The sequence below is a fragment of the Ictalurus furcatus genome, chromosome 3 (assembly GCF_023375685.1).
Source record: "Ictalurus furcatus strain D&B chromosome 3, Billie_1.0, whole genome shotgun sequence".
NCBI classification, from domain to species: domain Eukaryota; kingdom Metazoa; phylum Chordata; class Actinopteri; order Siluriformes; family Ictaluridae; genus Ictalurus; species Ictalurus furcatus.
Genome location: NC_071257.1, coordinates 18,509,805 through 18,522,074, shown reverse-complemented (window position 1 = coordinate 18,522,074; position 12,270 = coordinate 18,509,805). Strand labels below are relative to the sequence as shown.

The 12,270-nt window shown below is 37.0% G+C and overlaps 1 protein-coding gene across 6 annotated transcripts; it reads left to right on the top strand.

The window, feature by feature from the left end:
• The first annotated feature begins 286 nt into the window (after positions 1–286).
• Positions 287–12,241, top strand: hps1 (HPS1 biogenesis of lysosomal organelles complex 3 subunit 1). 6 transcript variants are annotated; one of them, XM_053621219.1, is made up of 18 exons: positions 289–507; positions 1,050–1,166; positions 1,285–1,419; positions 1,747–1,889; positions 2,423–2,531; positions 2,984–3,144; positions 3,600–3,702; positions 4,166–4,235; positions 5,392–5,447; positions 5,544–5,711; positions 6,817–6,996; positions 7,136–7,212; positions 7,953–8,084; positions 8,193–8,261; positions 9,135–9,276; positions 9,430–9,543; positions 9,725–9,807; positions 11,424–12,241. In XM_053621219.1, the coding sequence occupies exons 2-18, from the start codon at positions 1,050–1,052 to the stop codon at positions 11,584–11,586; spliced, it is 2,022 nt and encodes a 673-aa protein (XP_053477194.1). In that variant the 5' UTR covers positions 289–507; the 3' UTR covers positions 11,587–12,241. The 6 variants fall into 6 exon arrangements, 4 of the variants coding, with proteins under 4 accessions (XP_053477197.1, XP_053477196.1, XP_053477194.1 ...); XM_053621220.1 differs by having other exon boundaries at positions 292–376; XM_053621221.1 differs by lacking the exon at positions 9,725–9,807 and having other exon boundaries at positions 288–507; positions 11,424–11,577.
• The last annotated feature ends 29 nt before the right edge of the window (positions 12,242–12,270 follow it).

The following is a 12,270-nucleotide window of genomic DNA, read 5'->3' as shown; positions in this document are numbered from 1 at the left end:
ATATATATATATATATATATATATATATATATAATTAAATATAAATTTTATATCATTTTAGTTAATAATTATTAAGCATTTTAGCATCATTTATGTCAACATTAGCCTATTTATGTAAGATGTCAAACAATTTCAGTCATTTAGTCAAAGAAGAGTTATTGGTCAAAATATCGCAGACTTAAAGACCTATTTGATTGAGCCGTTTGGAATCCCAAAGAGTCGGTTCATATTGGTGAGCTGACTCGAATGATCTGACTCACTAAAAAGAGTCGGAATTCTCATCACTCTTGCGGATCTTCCTTGCACTTGGTAGCGTGTAGCGGTGTCACGTGATCCCACAAAGTTACTTTACGGAAGTGAATTGTGTGCTGGAGCGGTGTGTACATGTAACCTATTAACTATTTTCAAGCTTTTACTTTGATTTAGGTTTTTGGACTCGTTTTAAATCTGTCTTTGTCTCAGCGGAGGAATTATGTGGAGTGTCGGCTTCTCTGATAGACAGTAGGCGTAAGTGTTTTTGATGTTGTTATAGTTCTAGTTATAGTTGTTGCACCGATTGTAAAGATCAGCTAATGCCATCAACTAGCCCAGCTAGAGATAACTATGAGTTTATCTCAAATTATTAAGCTTCCACAAGCGATGAAAGTTATTGATCTCCCACCCAAAGCGGTTACATAATATTTACTGATTGTCCCAGTGATTTTATAAGATTTCCTTTATATATTCACACTCATTGCATGCACTAAGGCGTATAGTAGGTTATGGCTTTGAAGTGCTTTATAGGTCTTCAAAAGTGATGTAATCAAAAGCTATTGTAAAATCAGGATCATCATAAATGCACACAACATTCATAAATATATGAGAGAGAGAGAGAGAGAGAGAGAGAGAGAGAGAGAGATAGAGATAATCCAGTTGAGTGAGATATAAGTTGGGACAAGGACAAAACTCCTTTCAGACATCCAAGAGAAAGTCTTAACTAGGAATGGACAATATCCAGAAATGTCTGAACAGGTGCTGACTAACTGATAAACCTTTGCATTTGTGTCCAGATGAAGTGTCTTCTGGTTGCCACAGAAAGTGCTGAGGTCCTTTTCTACTGGACTGACCAAGAGTTTGAGCAGAACATTAAGAAGCAGTATGGGATGTCGCAAGAGGAGAGCGGAAGAGTAAAAACATTTTCTATAATAACATATTGTGAGATGGAGTGTGTAGGGTTAGGGCATTAGTTCTGCAAGTTCCTGACCCATGATACAGCTAAGTAAATTTACTATTGTATTTTCTCAGCCGCCAGCCTTTGCGGATAGTATCAACACATTGTTTGCCCCAATCATCATCTCCTGTAGCACTATGATCGACCGACTTGGGGACGGCTACATGTCTTTCAGTACGGAAAATGGTCACATTTATGCACTACATCAGGTAAGCCGTTCTAAATCTCACTGCATTAATCTACTGCAGAATGCAGTCATCTGGCTGTAGATTAATAACCAACATTCCACTGCTACTTTGTTGCTAATGAGAATAGTTATCCATTGATTTTAGAAAAGCAGGATCCTGGGCTGAGAGGATATCTGTAATAAAGCAGTGGTCTAACTTAACAGCAGTGTTAGGCAATATTGTTTGAGTCTCTGATCTATGCGATATGCTGTACATTTTAAACATACATGCAGATTGTCGTATTTGAAGGTATAAGTGTAATTCTGTATAAAAAAATCTGTATAAGTAGAATGCATTCTGTTTCCACAGTTTGAAGAATGTCTATATATTGCTGTGAATGGGGACGGTGAGGAGACTTATGAGGATCTAAAGAGGAAGATCTTTGTCATGAAGAAGTTCACAGAGATCCTTTTTGGCATGGTTACACTCAGCAGCTCCCTCTTAAAGAAAGAGTAAGAACTTCATGCTTGTTCACTACATGTTCTTTACTAATTCAATACAGTGGCACTGTAATGGAGAGTTACAGACAAACCCATTGGGCTTTAAATAGTGAAATTAAAACCTCTATCATATCTGGAAGCATGTAAGTGAATTACCAATCATTAGATATGTGTCAAGTGAAATCCATTAAAGCAACATCGAGTTTACTTACTATCTGGGAAATAGCATACAGTGTAAAAAATTATAAGCCAATATTCAGTAAAGTCGACTTATTGATTGTTAGCGTGGTTCTTAAATATTCATTCAAAAGAATAAGAAATGTTGAAATAACAAGATAGTAACTCAAAATAACAAGTTATCAAGTTGTAATACTAAAATATTAAGCTATTAAGTCAAAATAATGAGATATTCCATTTAAATAATGAGATATTCCATTTAAATAATGACATAGCACTGCATGATGTTTTTCACAACTTGTGGTTCATGATGTATGTTACCACTTTATCATAATTTAGTTTTTTTCTTTTCATTTTCTCATTCTCAGATTGCGGCCTCCAGACACAGAGCAGAGAATCCGTATATGGAAGAAGCTACAGAGACTCCTTGAAACGTACAGCCGCTTACGAGAGCAGGACCAAAGTTTTCTAGTCGAGGTAGCTTTCATAATAATATATGAAACCTTAACCAACAGCCTCCACGGGGCAGAGGTGAAGGTTTCACAATCCACCATTTGAAAAAGACTTTGAGAGCAGAAATATAGAGGCCATACCACAAGATGCAAACTGAAAACAGAAGCATTTGCCAAAGGGGGTTTACTGACTTTTGCACATGCCACAATTACTATTTTTGTTTTCAAATATAAAGTAACTATGCTTTAATATTTGCAGAAAAATGTTTGTTGAGTTTGTTGAATGTTTAAGTACTTTATTGCAGAGGTTGTGTTTACTTCTTTTCACTTAAAAAAAATCAGAAAAATATGTAAAATTGTTAAAATTGACAATTATCATTATATATTTTATAAAATCTGTTTGTGTAATTAAACTGGAATTATAGAGAAAAGCTTTAGTTTGTATGCATAAAGCATGTTTTGCTTGACTTTCATTAGGCAGTTGAGAGGCTGATCCACCCCACGCTGTGTGAGCAGTGCATTGAGTTTTTGGAGCGGAGACTGGTGCAGCAAATGAACAGCAGTGGCGAGAGAGCAGGAGAAGAGGTGCTGCATGCCTTCATCCTGGTGCACACCAAATTATTAGCTTTCTACTCAAGGTATTGCATGTGCTCACTCAAACCTGAATTATGTAACATTATGTTTGAGTCAGAATGACCAATCAAATGAAAAATGTATATGGAAAATATGCCTAATATTTCTAATGAAGACAGACAGTTGGAATCATGTTTATTTTAGAGAGATTATTTTAAGAATAATTTTTGTCTGATACTAACATTGTATATTGACTTGTTCTTGTAAAAGACAATTTGTTACCATACTGCATCTCTCGTCTGCCTAGTTCCATAAATAAATTGTTTGCTTTTTATTTGTTTATATGGATATGATAAAATAAATGTTTTACACATTTGCATTGTGTAGATGAACGAGGAACAATTTGTAGGGAACTGAACAGAAGGATTAAGAAATGGCCTGTCTGTTCTGCACCAGCTTGTGAAATGCTGCACTGAAAGGAGTGCTGACGTAGCTTTGTGGTTTGCTTTTTCTTGTGCAGTCGTAATGCCAGCACTCTTAGCTCTTCTGACCTGCTGGCACTGATCATTATTGTACAGGATCTTTATCCCAGCAACCTTGAGCTTGATGAAACTCCTTCTGAGGTTGGTTATCTACTATTCATAGTGAGTCATAGTATAGTATTTTACTATGTATATAATACTATATATAATATATAGCAATTTGGCGAATAAAAAAAAAACAGTGGTGTGTCCTGTTATATGAAAGTATTCATTAACAGGGCTGTGTGATGTAGAGGTGACTATTTTTCAATAGCAGCATGTCACTAAGTGTTTTTATTCATCTTATTGCATAACAATTGCATATTTTCTATTATTAAAGAATGACACACTATCCGTTTGTGGTGATATGAAATGTTGTGGAATATCTACAAAATCAATTTTTATTCCATTCAGCATCACATGCCTTGTCATGAGTCATGCTGTTATAGAAAATTAAACAACACCTTCTGACTAATCAGAACTGAGAATTCAGAAGTCATTCATGAGAATTAAAGTGGTTTAAAACACGTTAATGTATATCGATTGTACCTGGTGGTGTGTTTAGGAGGTGGACAGTATTTCAGCTCCTGACATCTTCTATACTCCAGAGCCTTCTCCTATCGAGCGAGACTCAGGTGAGTCACATTTTAGTATTTCAGACAAACTCTGCCTTTAAAATGCGAATGAGTTTACTTAATTCAAGAAAGCAAAAAAATTATTACAAATAAGTTTCCATTGTCATATGCTTCCATGTAAATATATGTAGTTGGTAAACATGACATTAATTCTGAACGAGTTCTTTGAGTTAATAAAATCAGTACATCATCATGTTTTAATTCTTATTCTCAGTAGAAGGTTTTGATCTACTGTATGAACCATTTGTAATGGTTTTCTCGTATAACAATGATAATCAGTGTAGTTTTATCTCTACTGCCACTATTGCTAAAAATGTAGTAAATAACAAGATTTAGTATAAATACAGTACATGTAGTTTTTATTACAGTACAATGTTTATTGACCAGAAACTCATTTGTGTGTCTCATTAATAGCTATTATTAATAAAGTCTTTTCTTTTTTAGTTTTTTAGTGAACATCTCAAAGGCTAACAGACAATTTTTTTTCTACTTACATCTTGATAAATGATGTGTATAAACATTGTTACCAGGGTTTACATTGGACTTTAGGTTAGGAAGCCCTACTTCTTTCATTTGTGACAGTATTGTTCAGCATGTACATTATTATATGGGGTTGGAAATGTGATTTAAAATGTTTTGTCTTAGCTGTTAGCACGTTTGCCTCACACCTCCAGGGTTGGGGGTTCGATTCCCGCCTCCACCCTGCGTGCGTGGAGTTTGTGGGGGTTTCCTCCGGGTCCAAAAACATGCGTTTGCATTCCAAGAACATGCGTTCGCAGTCCAAAAACATGAGTTATAGGCTGATCCATTAGGCATTTCCAAATTGGCCATAGAGTGTGAATGTGTGTGTGATTGTGCCCTGCAATGGGTTGGCACCTCGTCCAGGGTGTCCCCCACCTCGTGCCCCAAGTCCCTTTCGATAGGCTCCAGGCTTGCCGCAACCCTGTGTAGAATAAGCGGTACAGAAAATGGCTGGATTGATGGATATTATTATCACTATTATGCTATACTATGATTCATATTTCTTTGAAATTATAGTACCCATCTCCACTTTCTGACCGAAGGTATTATATTATAAAAATGGTGTAAAGTCACCAGGCTTATGCTGAACCTTTTATCACACAGTTTCATAAAAGTAAAGCATGAATCCACACAGGTCACCTGAGTAGTGACAGTCCTCCTGTCTTCCAGTTTGTGGATCCTGATGTTCAGGTAAGTCATCACTTGGCCATGTGTATCATAGAATTTTAATATGTTATATTCTTTAATATAATGGTTCTCACAGTGCTACGGTTTGTTTGATTTCAGATGGCTGAAGACAGTCTACAGACTCTTCAGCTACCAGTCTCTGACCCCATGACTCCAACCAGAGTATTCCTGGAAGCAACATTTAAGGAGGGCTTCTTTCCCATGATGCCCCACTCCATGTACTGTTTACCTCTGTGGCCTGGCATTACTCTAGTGCTTCTGACCAAGGTGACATGTCGTATTTGTGCTCTGAACACTATTTTGTTTATCTTGGACATTTGTCTAACCTATGAAACACGACACACAATACAATACATGGTCAGGTGTCCACTTACTTTTGGCCATCACACTTGTATGTGGTTCTTCCCCAAAATGCAGCCACAAAGTTGGAAGCACACAATTGTACAGGATGTCTTTGTATGCTGGAGCATTAGAATTTTCCTTCACTCGAACTATAGTAGCCAGCATGATAATTGCCCCGTGCACAAAGTGAGGTGCATGAAGACATGGTTTGCCAAGGTTGGTGTAGAGTATCTCAAGTTGCCTGCAAAAAGCCCTGACCTCAACACCATTGAACACCTTTGGGATGAACTGGAACACTGACTACACCCCAGTCCTCCTCGCTTGACATCAGTACCTGATCTCTCTAATGCTCTTATGTTTGAATGGGCAAATACCCACAGCCTCATTCTAAATCTAGTGAAAAGCCTTCCCAGAAGAGGGGAGGTTAATACAAGGGGGAAACTAAATCTGGAATGGGATGTTCACCAAGCACATGTACATGTGATGGTCTGGTGTCCACAAGCTTTCGCCATGTAGTGTATATGACAACATAAAACCCTATAGAATTTTTTTAACTCTGTTTAATGAGGACTTGTTTAATATGTAGCCGTAGACATTTTCCTGTAGTCAGTGTAAAATATAGTCATATTTCAGCCTAAATTATTACTGTAGTAAAACCTGCACAGTTTGCCAAGCAGAGAGTTTGAAATAATTCAGTGAAGCAGGATCATTTCTGTTTTGTCTAGTAGTTGCAGGTGTAACAAGACTGAGAGCCACTAGGTGGCACCACTTGCAGAATGCTATATTACATTAACACTTCAGTGTTTTCCTGATTTAACAAATCTTGAGAAATATTGCATGACAGCTGTATACACTGTAAAATCTGGTTCCAGTATAACAATTGCTTTCCAGTGTGCAATGGAACTTTATTTTGTTTGGATCTGTAGGATTTCTTTCAACACACAGACTTTACATGTTCAGTTTATTTTTAATGTTTGGATTTTCTGAGGATTCGATCAGAGACTGTGGCTGTTTCTGTTTGCTTCCATAGATTCCTAACAGCCAGGTGGCCATGTCAGTCTATCAGTTACTGGAGGCCTTTACTAAGCTGGAAAAGAGGCTGAGTGAAGGGTTAGAGGGGACAGCAGCTTTGCGCAGTCAATCCCCAATCCAGGAACTCCGTATCAGAGTGGACAGGTTCATCAGAATGCTGGCCAGCATGGACATCCTGGTTAGGATTCAGTGAACTATTTTTTATATATTTAATACTATATATTTTAACATTTGTCATTTAAGCTGTGGAAGATTTATAATTGTTTTTTCATTGTGTAGTTTTTTTTAATCATTTAGTTTCATTATTCCATATTTAGACCTCACAACTTCAAAACACCTGGTCAGAGTTCAAGAACAAGGCTTTCACTCGGTCAGGACCTGGCATCACAAAAGCGTGAGCGTCTGTTTTTCTAAATCTAAACCAGGGCTTGTCAACTGAATGACCACGGTCCACATCGTATTTTGCTAAGTATATCAGTGGACCGAACAGAGCAATTGGAAAAAAAAAAATTGGCATAGTTAAGTGACTCTAGGTTTCAAAACATGAAACAGTTTGGCTTTTGTAACACATCTTCTGTTGTGACTTATCTGATCACACATAATTATGTAAATTTTATAGCTGAAGGCAGCTCATCAGACCAAAGACTACTACAGGGCTACAAACATTGGGTTATTTTATTTACCATCTCTGGTCATTAGCAAACTGATGCCAAGGTAAACAAAAAGCATTATCCTATATCAAATTCAAAATAGATGTCTCATCTGTTCACTGTTCATGGTGTTAATAAAAAAGTGGTTAACTGAATTACCTCTATGAAACAAAACATAGCCACTTCATGTTGATGTTCATGTTATACATATATACTTATATGTGCTAATCATTAATGACTATACATTAAAATGGTAATTGTCAACATTTGGTGATGTTAGTTGCTTATCCTTGATCCAAGGAACAAAGTTTAGCTGAAACACTTGGTCTAGGCAATCGGATGATCCATGTAAGTCACTATATTATGGGAATTATGGCATCCCTGAATTCTCTCTCATTTGATCCCTATGTTTGGCAAGTGACCTTATTTAATCTAGAATAGTGCATGATTTAATCCCTGTGTTTTATGGCTTATGTTTGTGCAGGTTGGTGCCTTCATGTCGTAGCATTAAGACTCAGCTGTGCGGTGTGTACCAGCAGTGTTTTGCAGCTGCGTGTATGGGGACTAATCAGTGTCTCTCCACTACGCTTCAAGAACGGGCGCTGAACATGGTGCAGTATGTCCCAGTTTGAATTTTATATCTAGAATTCAGTTGAAAATGGTGCACTTATTTGCGTCATTTCATTCAGGACTCTGTCTCAGCATCCTTTCATCTCTGTTTCAGAGAAAAGCTTATAGACTGGAAGGACTTTCTGTTGGTGAAGAGCAAGAGAAATATAACCATGGTGTCATATCCTTTCTTTCAATGGCACTATGTTGCCATTTATGAGTCCATTTCTTTAATAGACCAGTGTGTTCACTGAGCTGAGATCTGTCCTGGGGTTTCTGTACACTTGGTGCCATATTGACACATTTGAGGGTGAAGAAATGTGCTCATACAGATGCAATTAAAATTCACCCGGCAGAAAAGGAAATTCACTGAAATGGGAAAGAGATGTGGAATGTAAAATACACACATGCACACAGGCTACTTTTACTTCACACTGACTTTATCTAGGTGAACACTGACCTTTGAGTTCACAAGCTGCTGTCTCGTGAGCCAACAGAAAGAAAAGTGGTAGTGGGACTGTGGGCTCTTTCATCCGGGAAAAAGTGGAGGAGCTGCTTATTAGTAAGTGGCAATGACACTGGACTTCACCTTGCTGTTTCATTAGTGTTGCTTGCCAGACATCTGACCAAAAAAGGAGCAGTCTCATCCACTGACATACACGAGGGTTCTGTTGGATTTTTTTTTCTTCTCTTTTAGAAATGTTGGCATATCTGCCATTAGGATGTGATGAGCAAATAGATAGGCATATAGATGATGACTTATGTTAATTCTGGATATTTTGCACTTCTTGCATGATTTTAAAAACAGACATATAACATACCATGTTTTGTAAGATTAAAAAAAATCATAAGAACAGTCCCCTTAAATCTGTTTTTCTGTCTGCTCATAATCAATTGCTGTGTGCTTACTTTGGAAAGTAGATAGATAGAAGAAAAATATTCCATGTGATTAATTGAGTACATATGGACTGCTTATAGAACAAGTATGCAGAAATGATGCATTTGTAATCTTGTTTCTTGTGTTTGGATTCATTTACTTTAACCATGTTCTCACATACCTGGAGGAATTCCCTGGTCTTGTGCATTTCATTTATGTGGATCGCACTGCAGGACAAATGATTGCGCCATCTCTCAGTGTGACCGAGGGCTCTGCTTCAGAGCTGGGAAAAGGCCCCATAGCACACTTTATTAAAAACAAGGTTTGTGTGAAACCTACCATGCTCTGCACACTTGTTCCGTTGTGTAATTTGTATGTAGAAAGCATGTATGGGACTGTGTTTATTTTGAACCCTTTTTGCTGTGTCCTGTACATTAACCTCTGTCATAACTTTACATCCTTTGTTTCCTGACAGCTGTGGAGTCTTGTGGCAACAACAAGGCATTATTTGCAGAAAGGCTATACTACTGTGACTCTACGAGATGGAGACTTCTACTTCTGCTACTTCTTATGGTTTGAGAATGAAACGGTATGTGTAAGATTCATCATATTTTTTTTAGCATCAGTGTTTCTCTGAGGTACTGCAGAGGAGGAATAATTTGCAAATGATATTCCCATACACTTTAATGAATCAATCAAACAAAATACAAGACACTAAGAGATGAGATCATTGTTCAAATGAAGTTAATTTGTGTCCTGATCCATGGCAGGGTTACAAGCTAGAGGTGGTAGATATTCCTAACCTTCCTGATGACTCAGCTCCTATAGGAATGCTTGCCTGGGATTATTACAGGTAATGTGTTTAGCTAACATCATTCTAGAAATTGAATGGGAAAAAAAATCCTTCTAGAATGGAAAAAAATACACAGAAGCATATGTAATATTACATTATATAATATTAATGTTATAGGAAAATAATCAACAATGGGTGGAGTGATGCGTTATCACTCCGAAGCTGATTATTGCCTAAAAACAGCATGTCCTGCAGTGTCTTATTCCTCTTTTGCCTCAGCAATTTGCCAGTAATTATCATTTTTAATTCATTAATGAATGGCACACCTTTTACCAGGCTGTCTTTTTTTCCTCTCTTGAAGTTAATATGATAAAAAAACAACTTAATGTAAAATCCTGTTGTGTTACCAAGAAACGGGAAAGCGCAAAATCCTCTGTTCTGAAGACTCTCCCATGGTGAAAAACATACTCACTGTTACAAAGCGCTAACACTTGAGATTCAAGAAAGGTTACATAAATGTCTCCTTATAGAACGATTCACCATATAAACAATTATATATGTTTTTCTTTGTTAAATTACATATTTTTAATCTTTGTCAGCTGTAATTTGCCTGTAAGCCAACACTACTGTTAGAGCTGCTATCATAATCACTATTCGGACGGGACTAGTTTTCCAGGGGGACGGTAAAGAAATCTGTGCTTCAGAGATGTACTTCGCGATTTTAATCCCATCCGAATCTGCCAGGCCTGTGTTTTTCTCACACAACCTCTGTAAAAATTATAGAGCAAATTACCTACTGTTTTTCGGCTAACTCTGTGATCCTCTGAGAAATCTAATCGAGTCTGAATGTGAATGCTGTGATAATATTTTTTCACAATGCTTTTCCTTGTGTGTTTTGGCCAATGTGAACAACCCTAGAAGCTCTTGCAGCGTGCAATTCAGTATGGATGTACATGCTTTTGCTACCTGGTGAAGAAATAAAAAATAAAATCAACAAGAAGATCCAAATCACATAAATTGTTAAGACTGGCCACTGTAATATCAGTGTCAGGTGATTCCTCACCATCATTTCTGCACTCAATTATATAATGTTTTAATTATATAAGTAATCGCGTCTTTATTTCAGTGGGTTTATTATAAGCAGCCAGTTCTATAAAATCATGTCAAGTTTATTTTTGTAAGTTTTTTTTAATAACTAATTTTAATAAATTAAAATCAGTACATTAAGAAATTTTACTTTGTAAATTTAAAAGTACTTATGCACGCAATAGACTCATCCAGAGCACGTTATCTTCTGTAACGCCCAGATGTACAAAACAGACATTCCCACCTCTGTAGTAAACACAGAGATGTTAGTCCCGTCTGAATTGGTACATGGAATCACCGAGGTCGGGTGATAAGAATTGTAACTCAAACTACGTTTAGAAAATTAGTCCCGTCCGAATAGTGCTGTAGAAAATGAAGCAACTTCTGATCAGTGGTTAATTCAACAGCATTATATAGCAAATAAAGAAATAAAGATAGAATTCTATGAGGAAATTAATATTGTCTCAAAAAAAAAAAGAATAGTTGCGTATATCAGAATAATTCTGTTTTATAAACCTAAATAAGTTTTATTGAGAAAAAATTTAAGGCTTTTGGCATGCAATATCATAAGCAGCACTTTTGTCCTACAGGAAGCTGCTGCGCTACTACAGTAAAAGTCACCAGAATGAGCTGGTAAAGTGCTATGAGCTGCTGACCGTGCACCTCGGCGTTGTCCCCACTGAGTACATCCTGCAGCATTGCAGCCAGCTGGCCCGCAAGCTATGGGAGCCATCACGCATTCCGCTCTTATGAACACCTCTGAGTGCTTCCTGTGTGCATGCGAGAGCTTATTGAGGCCATCTTTATTCCACAGCTGCTGGAATGCTCTGCCCTGAGCCACTGAGCATTCTTCCGTGCAATAATCTCTCTCTGCTGTGTCCATTCCCGAAAAAGGATTCTTGTTCCTGCACTGCTTTGAGACAATAATGATTAGGTTGTATGGAAAAATGCGTCTTGATGTTGATTGGTCAAGATCAAGCCTCTTTCCAGATTATTGCACTGAAGCTTTCTAAACAGGAAATGTAGTATGATGATGTTACTTTGCTAGTGTTGGAACAATACTTAACCCATTGCGTGCCTTTTTTACCATTTGTCATTTAGGATAATATTGTGCGAGTAAGCACTCAAAAACGTTGTTGTGAATGTTTATTGAAAAACCATCTCATAATAACATCTGCTGTCATACTGTAGCCTTTGCGTAGTTTCTAATAATATGTGTATGTTGCTTTAAATAACGATCTGTTCATATCTGGTTACTGGTTAAAACTTTTGACCTCATATATAAAGTCCAGGATTTTCACATTCTTTTCACAAACATGATAAATTTTGTTTTGAAAATGAAGAAATGACTATACTGCTTTGAGTACTTCATTATATCATGCTATATAAATATGTTCACCTTTTCCAACATCTGTGACTCATAAAATTGTTTTTGAA